This window comes from Aphidius gifuensis, linkage group LG3, assembly GCF_014905175.1.
Source record: "Aphidius gifuensis isolate YNYX2018 linkage group LG3, ASM1490517v1, whole genome shotgun sequence".
Taxonomy (NCBI): domain Eukaryota; kingdom Metazoa; phylum Arthropoda; class Insecta; order Hymenoptera; family Braconidae; genus Aphidius; species Aphidius gifuensis.
Window position 1 is genome coordinate 27061409 of NC_057790.1, and position 21883 is coordinate 27083291.

The 21883-nt window shown below is 24.7% G+C and overlaps 4 protein-coding genes across 5 annotated transcripts; 2 read left to right on the forward strand and 2 right to left on the reverse strand.

Annotated features, from left to right (window-relative positions):
• Window positions 1-7: 7 nt before the first annotated feature.
• LOC122853420 (tectonic-1) lies at window positions 8-2083 on the forward strand (the record flags this gene model as incomplete). Its single annotated transcript, XM_044153891.1, has 1 exon — window positions 8-2083. A coding segment is annotated over exon 1 (2076 nt), but the record flags the coding sequence as incomplete, so codon positions are not given.
• A 121-nt stretch (window positions 2084-2204) lies between these two features.
• LOC122853422 (voltage-dependent calcium channel gamma-3 subunit) lies at window positions 2205-6338 on the reverse strand. The gene is made up of 6 exons (XM_044153893.1): window positions 4625-6338; window positions 3203-3295; window positions 2960-3103; window positions 2806-2894; window positions 2576-2731; window positions 2205-2498 (listed from the first exon to the last, which is right to left on the reverse strand). The coding sequence occupies exons 1-6, from the start codon at window positions 4908-4910 to the stop codon at window positions 2277-2279; spliced, it is 990 nt and encodes a 329-aa protein (XP_044009828.1). The 5' UTR covers window positions 4911-6338; the 3' UTR covers window positions 2205-2276.
• Window positions 6339-7319: 981 nt separating this feature from the next.
• Window positions 7320-12235, forward strand: LOC122853425 (bile salt-activated lipase). 2 transcript variants are annotated; one of them, XM_044153895.1, is made up of 5 exons: window positions 7320-7487; window positions 7889-7964; window positions 9073-9207; window positions 9286-9378; window positions 11549-12235. In XM_044153895.1, the coding sequence occupies exons 2-5, from the start codon at window positions 7892-7894 to the stop codon at window positions 12145-12147; spliced, it is 900 nt and encodes a 299-aa protein (XP_044009830.1). In that variant the 5' UTR covers window positions 7320-7487; window positions 7889-7891; the 3' UTR covers window positions 12148-12235. The 2 variants fall into 2 exon arrangements, with proteins under 2 accessions (XP_044009830.1, XP_044009831.1); XM_044153896.1 differs by lacking the exon at window positions 11549-12235 and adding an exon at window positions 9890-11189 and having other exon boundaries at window positions 7321-7487.
• A 293-nt stretch (window positions 12236-12528) lies between these two features.
• On the reverse strand, window positions 12529-15359 carry LOC122853423 (kynurenine/alpha-aminoadipate aminotransferase, mitochondrial-like). Its single transcript, XM_044153894.1, has 8 exons — window positions 15061-15359; window positions 14794-14981; window positions 14536-14706; window positions 13875-14135; window positions 13627-13806; window positions 13431-13557; window positions 13157-13365; window positions 12529-13081 (listed from the first exon to the last, which is right to left on the reverse strand). The coding sequence occupies exons 1-8, from the start codon at window positions 15155-15157 to the stop codon at window positions 13007-13009; spliced, it is 1308 nt and encodes a 435-aa protein (XP_044009829.1). The 5' UTR covers window positions 15158-15359; the 3' UTR covers window positions 12529-13006.
• Between the last annotated feature and the right edge of the window lie 6524 nt (window positions 15360-21883).

The window sequence follows — 21883 nt, forward strand, 5'->3', positions numbered from 1 at the left end:
TATCAAAATGAAGATAAACACATGGACAATTATTATTTGGACCATTTGGTTTATTTTTAATGAATGTTGTTGTCAAATAACTGATGTTATTTCAACAACTCAATGTCCAACTGATGATACATGTGAAAATAAAATAAATAATGATACTCTGGTGAGTTTTGATAACTCTACAATTGATACAGCAACAACAAGTTTTTATTCAACAACAACAAGAACAACAACAACGACAACAGAAAGTGATGATGAAGGAATTGATTTGAAAGTAGACTTTGATAATATTGAAGCATCAAAAAATATTAGCATCACAACAACAACAACAATCATGCCAGTTGTAACAACAGTAGCAACAATTGTTAAAAACACAACAAGACAATTAACATTACAAAAACAAAATAAAAATATTTGTCCTTGTGATTTGACAGTACTTGTTTGTGATATAAATTGTTGTTGTGATACTGATTGTCATGAGTATCAACTTGAAGTTTTTTCAAAATGTTATGATATTAAACCAAAGAATTACGATTCACAATATTGTTTTAACAAAAATTTTATTAAAAAAAATAATACTAAATTTATTCTTGATAGATTAGCTGATAATTTATTTTGTATATCAAAAGAAAATACACCACCACTTGATTCAGCAATAAATTCAATGAGAATTAAAAATCGTGAAAAATTTAATGATGTTTTGAAGAATAATCATCAGACAAGATACAGTTGGATTGAACAAAAAAAACCAAATAAAATTAATATCAATGTATCGAGTTTGTATATTCATGGTGATGTATTTTGGATAAAAAGAAATAAAAAAGTTAAAAAATTTGAGCTACCACTTAAAGGATTTACTGGACAATGTTCAATGATAAAAGAAATTGAATATTTAAATAATTGGCAATCAAATTGTCTTCAAATTAATTTAAGAAATGAAAATCCATGGATTAATCCAGATTTTTACAGCAACATTACTGTCATATCATTGCCAAAGTATTTAAACACATCAATCAATGAAAATTGTACAAAAAATATATGTATTCCAGTTGAAACAAAAATTTGTACAAATGCATTTAAAAATTGTAATTCTAAAATTATTCCTCGTGCTTCTTGTGTCAATGAGACATGTGTAAACATTGTCAAAAAATTTGAGTACACAATTTATCACAATGGCAGTGATGGTATTAAAAATGTCAAATTAAATATTCAATTGGGAAATTTTACAAGAGCATTTAATCAACAATATGAAATTAAATTCCAGTGGATAAATTCATCAAGTCAGCCACTGATGAGAAGTGGAAGTTTGGGCTATCTTTTAAACAAGCCAATTATTTTTGGAACCATGTTATCCAATGCTTCCAGTACTGTGTCCAATGACATCATCAGTTTTAACACTTCAAATTACATTTTTAAAATTCCACTGGGTATGAAAGACTCCAAGTGTTCAAGTGACAACAAGTATCCACTTGTTCTTGGAGAAGATGTCAAGTCAAAATGTAAAATTATTGTTGATACTGATAATTTTACAGCCAATACTTGTATGGAAATTAATCAAAAAATTATCACAGCATTTTTTGATGATTCATTAGTTAATATTACTGATATTGACAACTATCCAATTTACATATCTAGAAGTGGTAACACGACAAATTTAAATGCAACTGATTGGAATCAAATTTTACTTAATAGAATTCCAAAAAATATTGTTACTGCTAAAATATTGGAGACAGAGTATCAATGTTCTGGACTTTTTACTTCAATTAAAATTGATTTGATGTATGGTCTTATGCCAAAGATGACAAATGATGATTATTATAAAATTGTTGGAGCTGGCATCACTGTGTCTGATGAAGAATCCATAACTTGGGAAAGAAAATGTTTTGATAAAAATAATAGCACTGTTGATAGGTGCATTGACACATTGAGTGTTGATATTATTACTTATGTTTCATCACGTGATATATCAACACCAGAAATGTATTATTATGCTGGTGGACCAAACTTGGATCTCATATTGCCTTATGATTTTTTTTATCCATTTTTGAGTAGAAATAATAATTCTTCAACAATTTATTCTTCATGTATTATTTTAATTCTAGTAGAATGTATTTTTTTTTTCTTATAATTTAAAAAGTATTTTTTAAAATTTAATTAAAAATTTTTCAATAAAATATACAATTTTATTAAATAATAATTATTTTTAGAGGAAAAAAAATTTTTTTTTTCTCATTAATTTTATTAAAATTTAATACATTTATTTTATAACGGATGAATAAATTTTTTTTCTAAACCGTTTGGCTTGTAATATCACGAGGAAATTGTCTTGGAAATTCATCATAATCAAGACTAGCTGGAAGTGGAAGAAAATCATCAAAATCAATTTGGTCTTCAGTTGATTCTCTGCCAAAAAAATAACGTTTTTGATGTCGCTCACACAAAAATGAACCTCTTGATTGACGTGAACGAGTGTTACGACGTTGAGCACTACTTGTTACATCATAGCCATCCTGATGTAATCATTAAAAATATGTAAACAATTTTAAAATAAAAAAAAAATATAAAATAAAGGTAATTTAAAACTTACATCAATATTTGATTTTTCTAATATTTCTCTAGCAAGGTCTCGCTGGTGCCATGATATATATAAAAATATTGCTGATGTACCAGCAATTTCTGTTGTGATGAATCCACTGACATACAATAAAAACGAAAATCCATAATTATAAGTAAACGGTGGACCCTAAAAATAATAATTAAAAATCATTGTTATTCATTGACTAATTAAAAAATAAATTTAGGTATTTTAAAACTCACTTGGAATGAAGATCGTGGACGAAGTTTGCTACCAACTTCAGCTTTGAATACTGATATGTACATTATCATACCAACGAGCATCATCAAGCCTAGAAAATTTAAGTTTTAATTGTTGTTTATATTTATATTTATATTTTAGAATTTATTAGAGTACCACAAATTGTAAATATCACTCCAGCAACAAAGATACACAATTGAAGTCTCGGTCTAGATACGTAAGCAATCACATAGAAAATTTCAGCAATCATCAGTAAGACTGTTGCTATGATAAAAAATACAGCTGATTTTGTAACTGCATCTGCAACAAGTGGAAATTATTTTTTTATTTTTTTTTGTCGATAAAACTATTGAGTAGAGAAATTAATTGAAAAAAAAAAAAATAAAAAAAATAACGTACATGGAATTGCCATTGTGGAATCACTGGGGTCAGGTAGATATTCTTCGTTGGGAAAATAGTCAATCCTTGAACATTCAAATTGCATGGTTGGACCTGAACAGTAAAATTTTTTTTTTTTTTTATGGTTTTTAGATTATTATTTTGTTGATTAGATATTTCCCGTGACTTGTAGAGACAATTGAGTATTTTTCGCTACCGGTCGTAGTGGTCAAATAATTATTTCTAAATGAAATTTTCGTAAAATTATGCTTTTATTATTTAAACAACACCTTGATCTAGTTTTCCTGAAATTTTTATAAATTTTCTTCGAGTACTTTTTTTTTTTTTTTAATTTTATATTTTTTTTAATCTGCAGGCAAAACTCAATTTTTTTCGCGATTGGTCATGTTGGTCAAATAATTATTTCTAAATGGAATTTTCATAAAATTATGGTTCTATTATTTAAACAACACCTTAATATAATAATCCTGAATTTTTTATGAATTTCCTTCGAGCACTTTTTTTTTTTTTCTATTTTATATTGCTCGTTACTTGTAGACAATATTCGGTACTTTTCACAGCTGGTCATATTCGTGAAAAAAAATATTTCTAAACAAAATTTTCATGAAATTATGCTTTTATTATTTAAACAACACCTTGACCTAGTTTTCCTGAAATTTTTATAAATTTTCTTCGAGTACTTTTATTTTTTTTTTAATTTTATATTTTTACAAAATTCTGTACTTTATGCCAAAATCCATCATTGTTAAAAAAAATATTTCTAAGCATAGTTTCCGTGAAATTATCATTTTAATATTCAAAAAACAGCTAAATCTAATTATCCTAAAAATTTTACAAATTTTCTTCGAGCCCTTTTTTTTAATTTTTAATTTCATATTTTTTGTGACCTGCAGACAAAATTCAGCTTTTTGGCTGCAAGTCATATTCGTTTAAAAAAATATTTCTCAATAGAATTTTCACGAAATTATGCTTTTATTATTTAAACAATCCCTAAATATAATTTTTCTGAAAGTTTTATTAATTATCTTCGAGTACTTTTTTTGTTTTTTAATTTTATATTTTGCTAAAATCCATAATTATTGTCAAAAGTAATAAAAAAAAATATTTCTTCTCAAAATATATATAAAATTCCGTTTCTAATATTAAAACAACAAACAAATATAATTATCCAGCAAGTTACAGATATAAATTAGATCTTAAAATCTTTCAATAGCCTCGAAGAAACGTCGGAAGAAAAAAAATCTAATTTCCTTTGCTCTCGAGTTTGTAATTAATAATTTCCCCAATGATAATTTTTTTATTTCAAAGTAAATAGGTCAAAGATGCTACAATATATTAATCCAATAAAAAAATATATCCCTCTTTATAATATTTAGATAAAAATAAATTTTTTTATATAAATTTATTTTTTGTTAAACTTACTTGTTGCAACGCAAATTCTCCAAAGACCACTGTGTGTAATTTTACTATCCGGTTCAACTGATGCATTTGCTGGATTTATTTTTGATAATTTTTCATCAGTAAATAGCCACTCGTCTGTCCCAATTGCTATTGAAACAATGACAAATGATAGTAAAGCAGTAAATCCAGATAGAAAAGCAAGTCCCTTACTGCTGTCTTGATGATTTCTTATTTCTTCTGGTCCATATGTCAATGTATCAATTTTATTTGGCTCACAACAACACAAGCAACATGTGTAACAAGACATTTTTTTCCCAAATAAATTTATTTCATTTATTTTTTTTAATTTCTCATTGCATTATTTAATTCAATAGCATATTAATTTTTCCTTTATATTTCAATTGAATTGGTATATCTGATTTTATATTTCATCTCTCGAGATATAGTATTTTTTTTTTTTATTATTCAAAAAGCTCATTGCTCTCGTGAGCTTATCGGGTCTTGAGCTTTGACCTTATTCTATTGATTATTTTCTTAGCTACTTGTAACTTCATCTATAAATTTAAATCCTTGAGGTTTTATTTTTTTAAATAGTTCAAATGTCAGGGTCATTTGAAAAATAAACTTTAGTAAACAAAAAAAAAATATTTACTTGTGTTTTTTCATTTTTTGTAATTTTAGATTGGTGGAAAAATAATTTTATAAAGTATAATTTCTTGTAGGATTGTGAATTGATTTAATAAATTCAAAATGATTTTTTATTGCTGTAAAATTTATCTGTTGAAGGAATTATTTAAAAATTTATTTTTTTAAAATTATGAAATAAATATTTTATATTCAAATTAAATTATTTTTTTTTCTTATAAATTTATTTTATTTTTTTTTTAAGTTACGCGAATTTATTTCTTTTTAAAGTTTTTTTAAAAATTTAAATATACAAAAAGAAAAAATGTCTTGATTGCAATTTTATTTAGTGGCCGGTAATTATTGTCAAAAAGTTTTTTAATTAAATTTTTTATCAGCACTAGAGTATGACAGTTCAAGTTATAAACAAAAAATATTATTATTTTAATTTTTTAATAATGAATAATTGTTTAAATGTTATCTAGTAAATAAAATTTTATCGCCGTTCAAATTGGAGACGGAAAATTAAATTTAAACTTCAGTTTTATTTATTCGATCATCATGAATAATTCATAGTAATTTTTATATTTATTTCTCGTCATTAGATAGTAATTTAATCAATTAAAAAAAATGTAAATTAAATTATTTATATTTATTTTTTATGTCAAATACTTACACTAAAAACAAACGTGTTATTTTATTGCCTTCGAAGAATAAAAAACAACATAAAACAGCACATTGAAGTTTTAATTTTTCAGGAAAAAATAATTTATATAATGAAAAAAAATAAAACTATAAAAATCACTTTGTTGTTAGAATAAAATAAATTTGAATTTAATAAATATTTAAATAATAATTTAATTAAAACATCAAGTAATCAAGATAACAAAAAAAAAAAAATAAAAAAAAATGTTACAATTATTTTAAACGTTAAATTAAACTGTTTATATTTTCAAATAAATTTTAAATTATTCGATTTTCAAAAAAGATAAATTGCGCGAAAATGATATGTTTTGTTGAAGGTATAATTTTTGAGTGGTTTTTTTACGAAAGCTTGAAAGTGACTAACGGTCGACGCCCGAGTTTACTATCAGCTCTCAATTGAGCTTGTGCTCAGCTTGCACTCAGCATCATCCCTCCAGCCACCACCAACCCTTTTGCAAAAAGTAGGAAAAATTATATGCTGAAAGTGTGTATATATTGGTATAGCGCGAAAACTTGCTGAGCTTGATTGCAAGTGGTGGTGCTGGTGCAACTTGCAAGAAACATTATATCTATAGATTGTAAAGTTTCTTGCAAGTTGCATTTGTCTATGTAATTATTTTATGAAACTATAATTTATCAAAAAATTCAAAGAAAAACAAATAAATGTAACTAATAATTAACATCTCAAAAAATATAATTCTATACAATATCGAGACTTGGAATATCATTTTAATTTTTGATAAAAAAAAATTTAATTACATAAAATTAAAATTTAATACAATTTTTATTTTCTTTTGGGTGAAAATTAAAAGAAACTACGGGTTTTTTGTTTGTGTTGAATAAAAAATAATTATTTTAGATTCTTTGGAGGATTTTATTGTGTTTAAAAATTTCGGAGTAATTCGGAGAAAATTTAGAGCAGATATTTCTAACGGAGAAATTAATATTTTTATACGCCGAAAAAAATATAAATCTCAATTATTAAAATTTTTAATTTATTAAGCATCTAATGACTAATTGTTTTACTCCAAATAAATTTCAAACGTATTAATTTAAAAATTGATTGAAATTCAATTTTAAATTGAATTCTTTTTAAAAAATTATTTAGACCAAATTATTTAAAAAAAAAATATATCTAAATTAATTTAAAAAAAAAAAATCAAATTTAATTATATATATATCGCAGCAGTCAGCATGTATTTTAAAATTATATGAAAAAAAAATATAAAAATAAATTTATTATATGGCTATGTGAAAAATAAAATAGAAGGGAGCAGCCGAGAGAATGATCAAGCAAATGCCACAAAAAAAGTAAGAGGGAAGAGGAAAAGAGTACATATATATTTATGGAATATACAGACATACAGCTGTACTAGTATTTGACTGAGTTAAAAGTAAATGTGTCAGTGTGTTTGTTGGCACAACTTGAACAAAACTTAAAGCGGGTCTTGAAAATTAGTGTCGCAGTTGATTCAGATTCACAATACTGTAAACACCAACATTGCTAGTTAACAAATAAACATAGTCGTATACATAGTCATCCATTACAATTATTGTAAGTACCTTTTGAATTCCTTGATTTTATTTTAATTGTGTTGGAAATATTATGTGTATAAATAATTGTAATTTTGTATCGTCATCTTGGTCAAATTTCACATCAAACTTTTCATAAATTCCAGTAAAAAAAATAATAATTATATTTTAATTTTTGCATGAGTATTATTTTAAAAATTAATTAATTAGTCTTGTTTTTATTTTGGTATTTAAAATGATTTACTAGTTTAATATTGTGTTAATTCGTCATTGATGACAAGCCACCGCCTTGTGATTTAAAAACCTCGACGAGTCATAATAATATAATTTAATGATCTTGGTGAATTATTCAAGGTTGCATAGATTAATTTATAGAAATAATCATTTGTAATTTATTTTTTAATTTTACAAATTCATTTTCAGAAAATGGAAAAAATTCCATGGACAAGTATCGCTGGAATTTTATTTTTGTGTCTAAGTATTGCTGATGGATACTCGAGTAAGTCTTTATTTAATTATTAAATAAATATTTAATATTATTTTTAAATTTTAAAGCGTCAATACAAAATGACAAAATATATTTTGATTATAAATATTTTTATATACTTCCTAGTTGTGTGTATTTGCTCCAACACTTGTTAAGTGGCCTTCAATTCAGAGTCAATGCCTTGTGTCTTTTTCATTTTTCTTTGAATCCCTATATTTTATTTTTTTTTATATAAATATATTTACAGTCACGAAGGTCGTTAAATTGCTGCTGCTGCGTAATTTTTAGGTCAACTTGTTTTTAATTGCTAAACACGTGTTGATGTAAAATATATTTTTAATTATAAAATCTTTTTTTTGTAAATATATTATTGTCAATTTTGTCTTGGTCATTGTAATTGTTGTACAATTATAATTAATTATTATTAAACTAAAAAATTATTATTTAATTATGAATTAATTCAAATTAAAAAATTTACAATTCAATTTTGAGATATAAAAATATTTTAACAAGTTGGAAAATTAATTTTTGATTGAAAAAAAATATCAAGTAAATATGAATAAATTTTCATATTTTATTATAAGTAAGGAATCAATATTTTTTTTTTTTTGCAAACGTTTTATAGATCTTATGGGATCTAAAAATAATAAAATTGTGTCGTATAATTTTCCAGTCTAGTTATAAACTTATATTAAACAACAAAAATACATTTTATTTATTTTTATTTTAAAATTTTTCTTTTATGTTTTTACTTTTATGATAATGACTTTAATGTAAATTTTTTTTTTCACATTTTTTTTCATGGTCTTTAATCATCGCTTTTAAAAGCGAATTTTTTTTTATTTCATTTCATCAAAAGATATAATATCAAATGAAAAATATTATATAAAAGAAAAATTGATAATATTTCTGTTTTTTTTTTATTTATTGAATTTTATTTTCTATTTGTTTTTAAATTAATTTTTTAAGCTTGCAAATTTTGATTAAATTGATTCTATATTTTTATTTACATTATTTTATTTTTTTTAATCTTGTAAATGTTGGCTAATGTCTAGTTCATCTGTTGATTTATCATGCAACCTTGACTTGGCAAATTTATTAATTCAAATTTATGTTACAGAGTATGGAAGATCATGCAATGATATTGGTTGTAGAAGTAATGAGGAATGTGTGATGGCTGAGGATCCATGTACTTATCACAGACCAAGTACTGAATGTGGAAAATATCCAAAATGTTCAGTTAAAAATGGAGGTGGTAAGTTATTTTTTACACTAACAATCAATGCATTGATTAATATTTATTTTGTTTTTATTTGTATCAACAAAAATACAGGTGCCAGTTGTAGAACAATGCAATGTCCTCTTGGCAAATATTGCAAAACAGTTGATGGACAACCAACATGTGCTGACACCTCATCTCAACTTGGTAAGTCTTTTTATTTATCAAAAAATATATATATTTTTATTGTTTTTTAATTTATATCTTTGGGTGTATTTATCATCATACTTTGAGTATTTAATCAATAGCTGGATCTGGTTTTTATTTTTCAATTTAACATATATTTATTTCTTGCAACTATAAACTAACATTATTACTTCGTCAAATTAAATCATGCTTCTGCATCTATTACACTTGATTAACACAATATTCATGAGATAATGCACGCGCAGCCAGATGATATAATCATGCACAAGTGGTTGATATACTTTTGATGTGAATAACAAAACTTGACAATGTGTCATGTATATAATTTTATAAAGGATAGATGATACATGACATTATCTAGATGGTACAAATATTTTTGGTGTAGTGTTGTTGTTAAATGTGTTTGTGTTAAAATTTATATACGTATATAAAAAAAGAAAAAAAAAAAAAAAAGGAACTTTGTATCATTGACTGGATAAAAAACAAATGGAAAATTAAATAAATTTTCCAGACTTTGAATCAGCTGGAGTATCATCAGTCAATGGTCATCGTGTTAATGGAAATAATGATGATCATAATGTCAATCCATATGGAAATGCAAATGCTCCACCTTCAGAGCATACTGGAAATAATTATTATCCACCACAACAACCACCACCATCATCAAATTCTGGAGGAAATAATTTAGGCTATCCACCATTTCCATCAAATGGATATCCACAAAAACCACCAACACGTTCTGAAACTGATCTTGGCTATCCACCATATCCAACACAAAATCGTCAACCAGTTCAACCAGTTTATCCACCATCGCCAAATAATTATCCACCTTATCCAAATTATAATAATAATAATCGTGGAAGACCTTATAATTCTGGCTTTATTAATATGCCAAATTTATCAATGATTTTTATAATCAGCATTATTTTCATCATCAATTAACATTTATTTATTTAACTGCATGAATTTTGTTAATTTATTTTTTTTTTTACTATTGTCTATTACTAAAATTATCTATTAAAAATTGGGATAATATAATTGCTAAAATAAGTTGAATATTTTTAAGATAATCAAAGTATTAAAATATTTATTTTTTTTTTTTGTACTTAAATATATTTATGAATAACAAAATAATATATAATCTTTTTATTTTGTATTTACGAGTTATGTTAATTTGATCTTTTGATGACTTGTAAATTTATCTTTGAATTTCGTAATAGTTCATGTAAAGTCATTTGATAAATTTTATTCCAAGAAAAATATGTTAAATTATTTAATTAGAAAAATATGAATAAAAAAAAAATAATATCATGTGATGATTTAAAAATAAAAACAGCTCCAGCAGCTAGAAGACCAGGTGGAAGACATAGAGTCGTTGTGCCAGTACCAAAAACAATAATTTCAACACCTCCACCAGTTCCTCCAAGATCATCATCATTTGGTTTTGATGGTCGTCGTTATCCAGGAAATTCTAGAAATACAATTGGTGGTGGTGGAGGAGGTCGTGGATCATCAATATGGAATGGCTGGGGTGGTGGAAGTGGTGGTAATGATTATAAAAATGGTGGTAAAAGTGGTGGAACAAAGCCAACAAATAATCACAGTAATGATCGAGGAAACTACTACAAAACTCATGTCTCAAGTGATTCTCGTGGCAACAAAGTTTGGACCTTCTCTGGTTGACCTTAAAATATCTCAAACAACAATTTTAATTACAAAAAAAATACTTAATTAATTAATTAATGCATTTATAAAATACTTATTACTTTTTTTTTTTTTTGTATACACTATTTAGTATGTATTAATGAGGTCAAATTTACAATATTATTCAGGCTATAATTTGATTTATTTATGTACATGAAGCAATAATGAAATGAAAAGAAAAAAAAAAAACAAGTGCCATTAAAACAAAGTCAAATTATTGTTAATTAGGATTAATACAATTATTATTATTTTTATTAATGAATATTTGATATGTCCTTGGAACTTTTACTAATATATATAATTTTTGTCATGAAAAAAAAAAAGTTAAAAAATAAAATTACACTTTATTTGATATAATAATCATTATTTCATTAATTTTATCTAATGGGCAGCATGTTATTGTATAGTTTAAAAAAAAAAAATATTGCATCGTGATAGTATTTTTTTCATGGAGAAAATTTTACAGAAAATAATGATGATACACATCGTCGTCCATCTGTTCCATCACTGGAAAATACTGGTATGCCTTCAGCTGGTGGTGGAAGTAGTGGCTATCCATCATATCCATCAAGCAGTTCAACTTCTCAGACAACTCCACAACCATCAGCACCTTATGAGCCACCTAGTAAATTACCAGCTTCAACTGGATCCAGTGGATATCCAGCTAGTTCAGGATACCCTGCTGGATCAGGATATCCAGTTAGCTCGGGATATCCTCCAGTATCTAATAATAATAATAATAACAATAATAGTCCTCAATATCCTCAGTATCCAACACGACAGACTGGATATCCTCTTCAAAATTCAAATTATCCACAGTATCCAAGTTATCAACAACCAGGCTATCAAGCACCATCTGGTTATCCACAATATCCTCAGTATCCTCAGTATCCACAAAATACAAATAATTATCCACAGTATCCACAGTATCCACAGCCTGGACAGTATCCACCTCCTCAACAGAAAAAACCAGGTTTTTTTGATGATTTAAAAAGTGCCGCCAAAAAATGGGCAACTGATTTAGTTGCTAAAACTCTTATTGAAAAAGTTACTGGTAAAAATTAACTCATCTAGACAAGTGTAATTTTATTTATTTATTTATATAAATAATTTTAACATTTTATAAATTTTAAATAAATATATATTTTTATCATTAGTTATCATAATTTTTTTTACCGACTGACAAGAAAAATTATAGGACTTGATAATTGTACCGTTTGATGGTTCATTTCAGTGATAACCGGTTTCTGTTTAAAAAAAATTTTAGTGTTGCTACTGGAGGTACCACAATTTGTACCATTATTAAAGGATATTTTTATTTTTTTTTTTATAAATTTTTAATCAAGTATTTTGAATTGGATGGACATCACAACATCTTGTCACCTTTTTCAGGTGTTTATAAATCAAATATAAATAATATCTTAATTTTAATAATTTACAATCGCAGTTTTTTTTTGTTTTTTTTTTATTAATTAAAACAATTTTTTTCTCGTTGAAAATAAATCCACCTAAAGCTTTGAGCTTTTTTTAATTCTCCACAATTATTCATACATTAAAAATAAAAAAAGTCATCTAACAATTTATTCTCGTTACAACAGATTTATTAAATTTAATTTATTTTGTTGAATACAAATTATTCATTCATTATTTTTTTATAAAAAAAAAATTGTAATTAATTATTTCATGTAAAACTAGATAAAACACATCACATTAACATAAATATATTTTTCTTAAAATTAAATAATACGTAAATATAAATATATCTCTTTCTTGCGCCTTATTATCTATTTTTAAAAAATGATTTTGATTTTTTTGCCAACGCATTTGATGTATGATTCATTGAAGTCTGAAAAACATTTGGAGACTCAACATTCACGTCATACGAATACCAAGTATCATAAATTACAAATTTTATAATTCAATATTAGGTATTATCAATGGCAAGCAAATTTTCATACGACAATTCATCTTGTATCAATTTAGCCAATCTTTTCATTGCCTGAAATTAAAAATACAAGTTAATAAAAAATCCATGCTGATGTTGATAATAAAATTTAAATAAAAAAACACATACCAATTCCATTTCTTCATAATTGATACGAGAAAAGCTAGCTCGTATGGCATTTGATGACATTGATGAATCAATTAAAAATGCTGCCCCAGGTGTCATCAGTATTCCATGTTTGATTCCCCGTTTCATCAGCATGTTCCAGGTGTCCTTGATTCCTCTGACTTTGATCCATAAAAACATTCCAGCTTCTGGTTTTTCAAAATCAGCAAGATCTAGCAAAAACAACATTGACAAATTAGTTTTTATATTTATCATATCGATTAATGAGATTAATTACCTTTCAAATATTTTGTAGCAATTTCAGACATTCGATCACGTCTTTCTTTGTAAAATGATCTGATGAAGCGATAGTGTTCCATCATGCCGTTGTAGCCCCATATTTTCAGACATTTGTAGAGTATAACCTGAAGATTATTATTGTATGATTAATGTTGGATAATTATAAATAATTAAATATGTGAGATAATAATTACCTGTGACAATGTTGTTGCATGTAAATGACTGCTTTGTATGTGAAGTTCCATACTGGCAATGAGGGGGGCTGCAGCTGTGACTAATCCAATTCTCAAACCACTACTAAGTACTTTTGAAAATGAATCTAATCGAATAACTCTGCCTTCTGTGTCTAAAGTTAAAAAACTCGTTGGTTCTTCCTGAATGAAAAACAAAATGATCCAATTAAATTCGTGCTTTCTTTTTTTATAAATTTATTTATTATTACCTGAGTAAAATACATAAAATGATAAGGATCATCATCGAGTATAAGAAAATCATAATCACATGCAATTTGATAAATTTTTCTTCGTCTATCTGTTGGCATAAGTGATCCAGTTGGGTTTGCTCCAGTTGCATTAATATACAAAAGTTTTGGCATTTTTTTTCCTTCAATATCACGTTTCTCAAGTATCTGACGAAGTTTATCTGGTACTATTCCCAGTTTGTCTTGTGGTACTGGTATTATTTCAGCTTGATGAGGAGCTAACTGTAAATTTTTAATTAAAAATTATTTGGTAAATTAATTAAAAGTTGTTTAAATAATAATTGTGACAAATTGTGCTTGATTATGATTTATAGATAAGGCTCGCATATAAATATTTACATTATTTTTTTTGGGATTATTAAAACAAAACTGACCTCATTTATTTTTCACTGATGCGTTAATTAATTTTTTATCTGTTGTACTAATGAGCTTTATGCTTTATTTACTTTGATATCTTGTCAAAATTATTTTTTATATAGATATTATTTTATCACGTGTTAAATATATAATGTCTATCAAGCTCATCAAGAGCTTTATATATGTATATGTATTTTAATGTTGACATTGTTATGTATATAAAATTTATGAAAAAATAAAAAAATGAAAAAAAAAAAAAACTTACAACAATTGTGACACCAGGATAGACAGGATCTTGAACGAGAATTGGATCACCAGGTGCAATTATTGCTTCAAGTGCTTTACTCAAACCATCTTGACTTCCTGATACGACAATTATTTCTCTGTTGTCCCAAGTTGGTGGATTATGTACTCGTTTTTGATATTCCCTCATTGCCTGATGATGCAAAAATTTAATTTATCATTTCTCAACAATGCAATAAATAAATTGACGATTATATTTATCAATTAAAGCTATTTATACCTGTAAAAGTGGTGGATAACCTTGACTTGGAATATATTGTAGAGCTGCACCAAGTTCATCACCCTCAAGTACAAAACTTGCACCACCAGTTAATTTAACAGTTATTTCAGTGATTGGAAAAGTTTCCTCATTTGGCATTCCTTCGGCTAATGAAATTACATTATGTGGCATTGAATATGATATTTTTGCTGAAATTAAAAACAATTTAATAATCAAATATTGTTTTTAATTAAATTTTAATTTATTATTATAATAATTAATAATTACTCAATTCTCGTGTGGCTGATGGCCTTCGACGTTTTGATGTTGTTGTTTTAAATTTTGTATAATCAATATTAAATTTTGCTGAATATTTATTATTCATTTTTAATTATTTTATTGTTGATAATATTTTTTAAATTATTTTTATTGTTAATATTAAAATATATAATATTATTTGAGTGATAAATTAAATTCTTTTTTTTTTTTTTTTTCAAATAATATAATTAATTTATTGTTATTAAAAAATGAACAAACAAATATTCCTGCAGATAGTTGTGACTCGTTTGAAGTCGCTAACAAGACTGGCTACTTTGGCAAATTACAAGCCGACTTTTATATGAAGAACGACGTTATAGAGGATAAACATTGCATCAGATAATTTGTTAATGAATTTTATATTAACTTGAATATGTTACTTTACTTCCTTGAGCAAATTTATTCATCACGCCTCGATAGATAACATGTGTTACCAATAATAATAGTAATAACAATGCTAATATTTTTTTGGCTGCATTTAAATTTACTTCAATATAATTTTTTTATTTTTATTTATATAATCTACAACATAGGCGAATTTTTTATTTTTCTAAAATTTTTGTCTACCGTTTTTATCTATTATTTTTAGAAGCATCATTATGGATACATGCCTCGGGGAATCATCACAAAATATTATTTATTTAAAACGTATAAAAAAAAAAAACAACATAAACGTAGAAAAAAATTTTATAACATCTAAAAATCTTGAAATAAATAAAAATATTTAATTCGTTTTAAAATTTTTTTTTTATCACACTTTTTAAATTTTATTTGACAACAGGATAATTAAAAATAGAAATAGATTTATCGATAAACTGTTATTTTCTAAAAAATTATTTAAACATTGAGTAAATATTTATAAATTGAATAAAAAAAAAATATGATATCTGGATTTTTAGTTGTATAAACAATAATATTAAGATTATATTTGAATATAAATTTTGCAACTGACAATTAATTAATTATTTACAAGCTGCGTATATAATTATATCATGATGTAATTTTAATTGATAATTACGATGATTGTAAATAAATAAATAAATGATACGTCAATGAATGATGAAAAATACATTAAAGTTAATTTAAAAATTGATAAAAAAATTATTGAAAAATATTATTAACAAAATATGAAAATTATCAACAAATAAATAAACAATTATTCAAGGTATTATCTATTTGTTGAAAAACAACTAAATTGATTTATTATGAATTATTTATGTAGGTGTTTGTAATAATCATCACAAAAAATAAATATTGATAATGTAATTTTTAATATATTTTTTTTTATTCGTTGATAGTATGTTTAACAAATAGTTAATTTATAATCGACATAATACATCATAAATATACAGCCAGAGTTGACCCCTTAATATAACAACTGATGACCCGAGTCTGATGCAATTTTAAGACGAGATTTTTGATTCAAGCACGTGACGTTTTATTCAGATAAACGAAATGTATGAAAAAAAAAAAAATTATAATTTTTTGTCAAAATAAATTAATATTATCATTATATTTGTTGTTTTTTTTTTTAAATGAATTTGATAAATTTACGATAAGAAATAATTTAGCAAAATTAAAATGTCAAATATTTCTGTATGTTTTAATTTATCATTTAAAAATTGTTGATTGTAAAATGAAAATAAAAAAAAAATTATTTATCTCATTCCAGTAGTTGAAATGATATTTGTTTAAAATGTTTTTTTTTTTTTAAATATTGAAATAAATTTACCGGATTGATATTGAAAAATAAAAACATATACATTTTCAACAACAAGTGTTGGGGAAATAATAAATGAGATAGATAAGACAGTGTTATAATTTATACACAAAGAGAATGATAATGTTAAAAAATAAATTTTATCATTTACTTGCTTTAATAAATGTCAATTTACATTATGATTATAAATCACAATTTTTTTTTTTTTATTTATAAATATAAAAGCACATTAATAACAGTCAATGTAGAATAGAAAAACAATATCATTAGCTAAAAATAAAAACACATTTGATATAAACAATAAATTAATAGTCGCATGATTTTTTTAAAATTAAATACGGATATTTAAATTTATTCTTTGAACTATGATAATATATTTAACACGTGATGAGTCATGATGACACTTAAAGTCATTTAAATTAAATGACATTGAGTCACTGATGACATTTAAAATATATTCCAAGTCAAGATTATCCACCACTATTACAGGTATAAATAGCTTTAATTGATAAAAATAATCGCCAATTTATTTATTGCATTGTTGAGATATGATAGATTAAATTTTTGCATCATCAGGCAATGAGGGAGTATCAAAAACGAGTGCATAATCCACCAACTTGGGACAACAGAGAAATAATTGTCGTATCAGGAAGTCAAGATGGTTTGAGTAAAGCACTTGAAGCAATAATTGCACCTGGTGATCCAATTCTCGTTCAAGATCCTGTCTATCCTGGTGTCACAATTGTTGTAAGTTTTTTTTTTTTTTTCATTTTTTTATTTTTTCATAAATTTTATATACATAACAATGTCAACATTCAAATACATATACATATATATAAAGCTCTTGATGAGCTTGATAGACATTATAATTTAACACGTGATAAAATAATATCTATATAAAAAATAATTTTGACAAGATATCAAAGTAAATAAAGCATAAAGCTCATTAGTACAACAGATAAAAAATTAATTAACGCATCAGTGAAAAATAAATGAGGTCAGTTTTGTTTTAATAATCCCAGAAAAAATAATGTAAATATTTATATCATTCGATCAAGGATATAATCAAGCAGTAAATACTTTTTTTTTTTTTTTTTGTCTTCCAATGGGACATTTAATAACCAAGAAAAGAAAAGATCGTATATACATGTATGAAATATTCTGTAACAAGTGTTAAAAAGGAGATAGAGAAATATACTTAATGAATGTAGAAGTTCATTAAAAGCAAAACTACATTATCCAACCTTAAATTACCTACTCTTGATTCAACCTCCGTCTGACTGACTGTGGCTCGTCCGTTTTAGCCTTCTTTTTTTAAACTTAATACTGATGTTGCCAGTAGCATCTCTTTCTCTTTGACTGTCTCATTTATAATTAATAACTACGAAAACGATGTGAGAAATATATGCACATCATATTTACGTATATATAATCATCATCAGCTTCAAATCGTATATAAAAATTCAATAAAAAAAATAATAAAAAAATAATAAGACAGAAATTAAACAGAAAAAAAAAAAAAAAACAAGTAGTATAAGTCAACGAGGATGTAGAAAATGACACCCAATAGAGGAAATAGATCTACTCGTGAAATTGAAAAGTTCGAGAAGATAAAATTGATAATGAAAATTTACAAAAACAAAAAATAAAAAAAAAAAAAAAATGATTTATAGATAAAATGAAAAAAAGAAAAAAATAAAATCAAGCCATCTCCTCACGGGAGATTGTCTTTTCTCTTTTTAAACTTTGATGGCCATTAAGTTTAAGATGTATATATACATTGATCAATTGACTAAATCATAGATATATATATTGAATATTTAATTGTACAAAATCTATTCATTGCGCGCATTGACGACGATAATGGAAAACCAACTCATTGCCCCATCTCGATTATCTTGAAATTAAATTAATTTCAAATTGTGGATGAATCTACTACGACGCCACTAAAATAGACGATTGAAGCCACATGAATTTCCTCATCGGATATCGATTAATTTATTTTTATTTATTCTATAGAAAATTTTAATATAAATCAAAAATTTTTTTTTAACTACACTTAAATTATTATAAATTATTTTTAAAATTAGCTCAAGCAATTTTATAAAATTTTATTTTGTCTTTAAATTTAGTTTAAAAATTATCAATGATAATTATTTTACATATATTTTTGATATTTATTTATTCATTCTTCTTTTTTGGATAAAAAAAATAAAAAAATTTGCAAGTTGATTTTAATTTTTTAAACCGTAAATAATTATTGGATCATGATGAAATTTTTTTTCTAAATAGTTAAAACTCCCCTCTAATTGCTTGAAAATTTTTAAAAATATCTGTCGGACCGTTTTTGTAAGAGAATTTTTCAAAACCAGTCGAAATAAAAAATAAAACGCAACTCAAAAGTTGAATTTAAATATTAAAAAAAACTCCCTCGATTAAAACAAAAAAAAAAATAAATAAATAAACATAATAAAATTGTAAATAATACGTGTGTGTTCATACACGCGTGTAAAGAAAAAAAAAAAAAAAAGTAACAATTACAATGTGTGTTAGAGAAACGGATTAGGTATATAAATTGTAGTTTCGAAAGGATCGCTTACAATAGAAAGAACAAATAATTTACTTTATATTATTTTTTATTTTTTGTTGTTGTTGTATGGAAAGAGATGAAGATGCATGAGAATAAAATATGTTTTGTAAACTGTGATCCAAGTCTATTGTGACAATGGTAGGGTACATATCCCTCAATAGTTTTTCTAGTGGTTTTTGAGATATAAACTTTGTATCTTTCCGTTGGTGCGGCAGGATACGTGTTCACGCCCCGACGATACCTAATTGGGTGCTCACCCCATGCTGCCCTATTATTCTGGGTGTCAAAATACTTATCCTAGGGGTTTTTTTTTTTTTATTTTATATTTTTTTATATATATATTTATTTTTTCTTTATTTATATTATATATATATATATATGGCACTCGGTACAATCTTGTCAAGAAGAAAAAGAAGCAAAAGAAAAAGAAGAAGAAAATAAAATTATAAAAATAAATATATATCCAAGTGTAAGGAACAATTGTCCAAGTTGCTATAATCCTTATGTTCTATTTTATAATAGTCTCATCTACTAGTAAATAACTTGAACTATATATAACTATTTTGTGTTAACCGACCAACAAACCAACCAGCCAACTGCAACAAGAGAATCACGATAAAGGCGTTTACAATATTTCAATATTTTTTTAAATAAACAATGTAACTACTGTGCTTGTATCTCAAAGCGTTCAACCGCAAAAGAAATCATGTACAATGGAATTGTTCACGCGCCCGCCTTTATTCACCTATTTTTTTTTTTTTTTTTTTTAACATGTTTACGTGGATACACACTCTGAAACATGCATGTACATATACGAGTTTTCGTCAAAAGCTTCAAATACATTTTTCTTTCATGTTTATAAGAAAAAAAATATATAAAAAATAATAAAATATGTATTTGTAAATTGAAAAATATATTGCAAATGTAAAGTACAAATTGAATGTTATATACGTCATTTGAATTTGTATTATTAAAAAAAAATTTGATAAATAAATTTCTCCAATTTATTTGACAAATTAAATTTTTATGAAACTTTTAAAATTTATTTGCATGCTTTGATTCAATTAAAAATTTGATTTTTGAAATATATTTTATTTTGATAATAATTGGATTATTTATATTTGTCGAAAAAAAAAAAAAAATAAAGTTGCGCAAAAACGTCCGGCACCGGAGAAAAAATTAAATTACCGATAAAGAGCCAATGTCTTTTTTCAGCATCATCAACGTTGCTGTAACATAATTACAACGTAGTACCGATAATTACTTATAATTTGATGAAATTTGATTAAGACGCTCATCAAGAAGAAGCATCATTGGTTGGCTCTCAGAAGTGTTTAGTCTTATCATTTAATTATACCTCGATTTATAATAATTTTATTAACACCAATGACCTTTCATTTGACAATTTAAATATATAAATTATTTATCAAATGGAATATTATCAATTTATTATATTTATATAAAAATATTTCATTGTTATATAGATCGTGTATGTAATTTTACACAGACCTTCCAATTATTGATAATTACGTAAAAAATGTCACCGAGGGTAAGCGGATTTCAAGTGGTTTTACCACATTGTATAGTCAGCATAAGTAATCTCACAGTCAGTGTCTGCTTTTATATATTTTTTTCAGCCTGTTTATTATATATTTATTTGTGCAGGACACGCGGGTATTGTATATTAATGTCAAGGGAATTTTATGTATTTAATTTTGATTTCTTTATTTCATTTTCTTGAACATCAAATTTATATATTAAATTATTTTTCATATGTCAAAATGAGGCTCAATTTTTTTTATTGGCTTTAGAGTTTATCGCAAATTTTAAGGATTAATATACAAATGAAAAAATTAAATTGGTGAAATTTTTATTCCGAAAAAATAATTGGATTTAAATGAATATTTATTTTTTATTAAATAATTTATTTTTTTGTTTGAATGAAATTTTAGTTTGACATTTGAAAACGAACATTTAATTTTTTACAAATGTCAGTTCAAATCCTAAAACTTTACAATTCAATAAAAAAAAAAAAATATACAATTATAATTTTTAAAACTCGGATTTAAAGTTTGTTTGAATAAAATAATATAAAAATAACAAATCAAAATTTAAAGTAATTATAAATTAAAAATGATGATGAAAAATAGAACATTTTATTTTCATACTGTGTGTAAATATACCCTGGTCGAAATATTTCTCCGTCTTTTTTCCAACTTTTTCAACCTATTTACGAAAATGACCCATGGTTAGAAAAATGGTGTAGAAATTTGTGCACCAGTTATCAAACCAAAAATTTCTCCGAAATTTCTCCGTCATTTTTCTGAATTTTTTTTATCTTCTTCAATTTTCAATTTTTCCAAAAAAAAATTACTTATTATTAATTGTTACATAGCGCGAAGTATTCCAATTAATATATATTTATCAATTGTATTGTTGTTATAATTACTAAAACATGACAACTGTATGTATATTGCAAAATA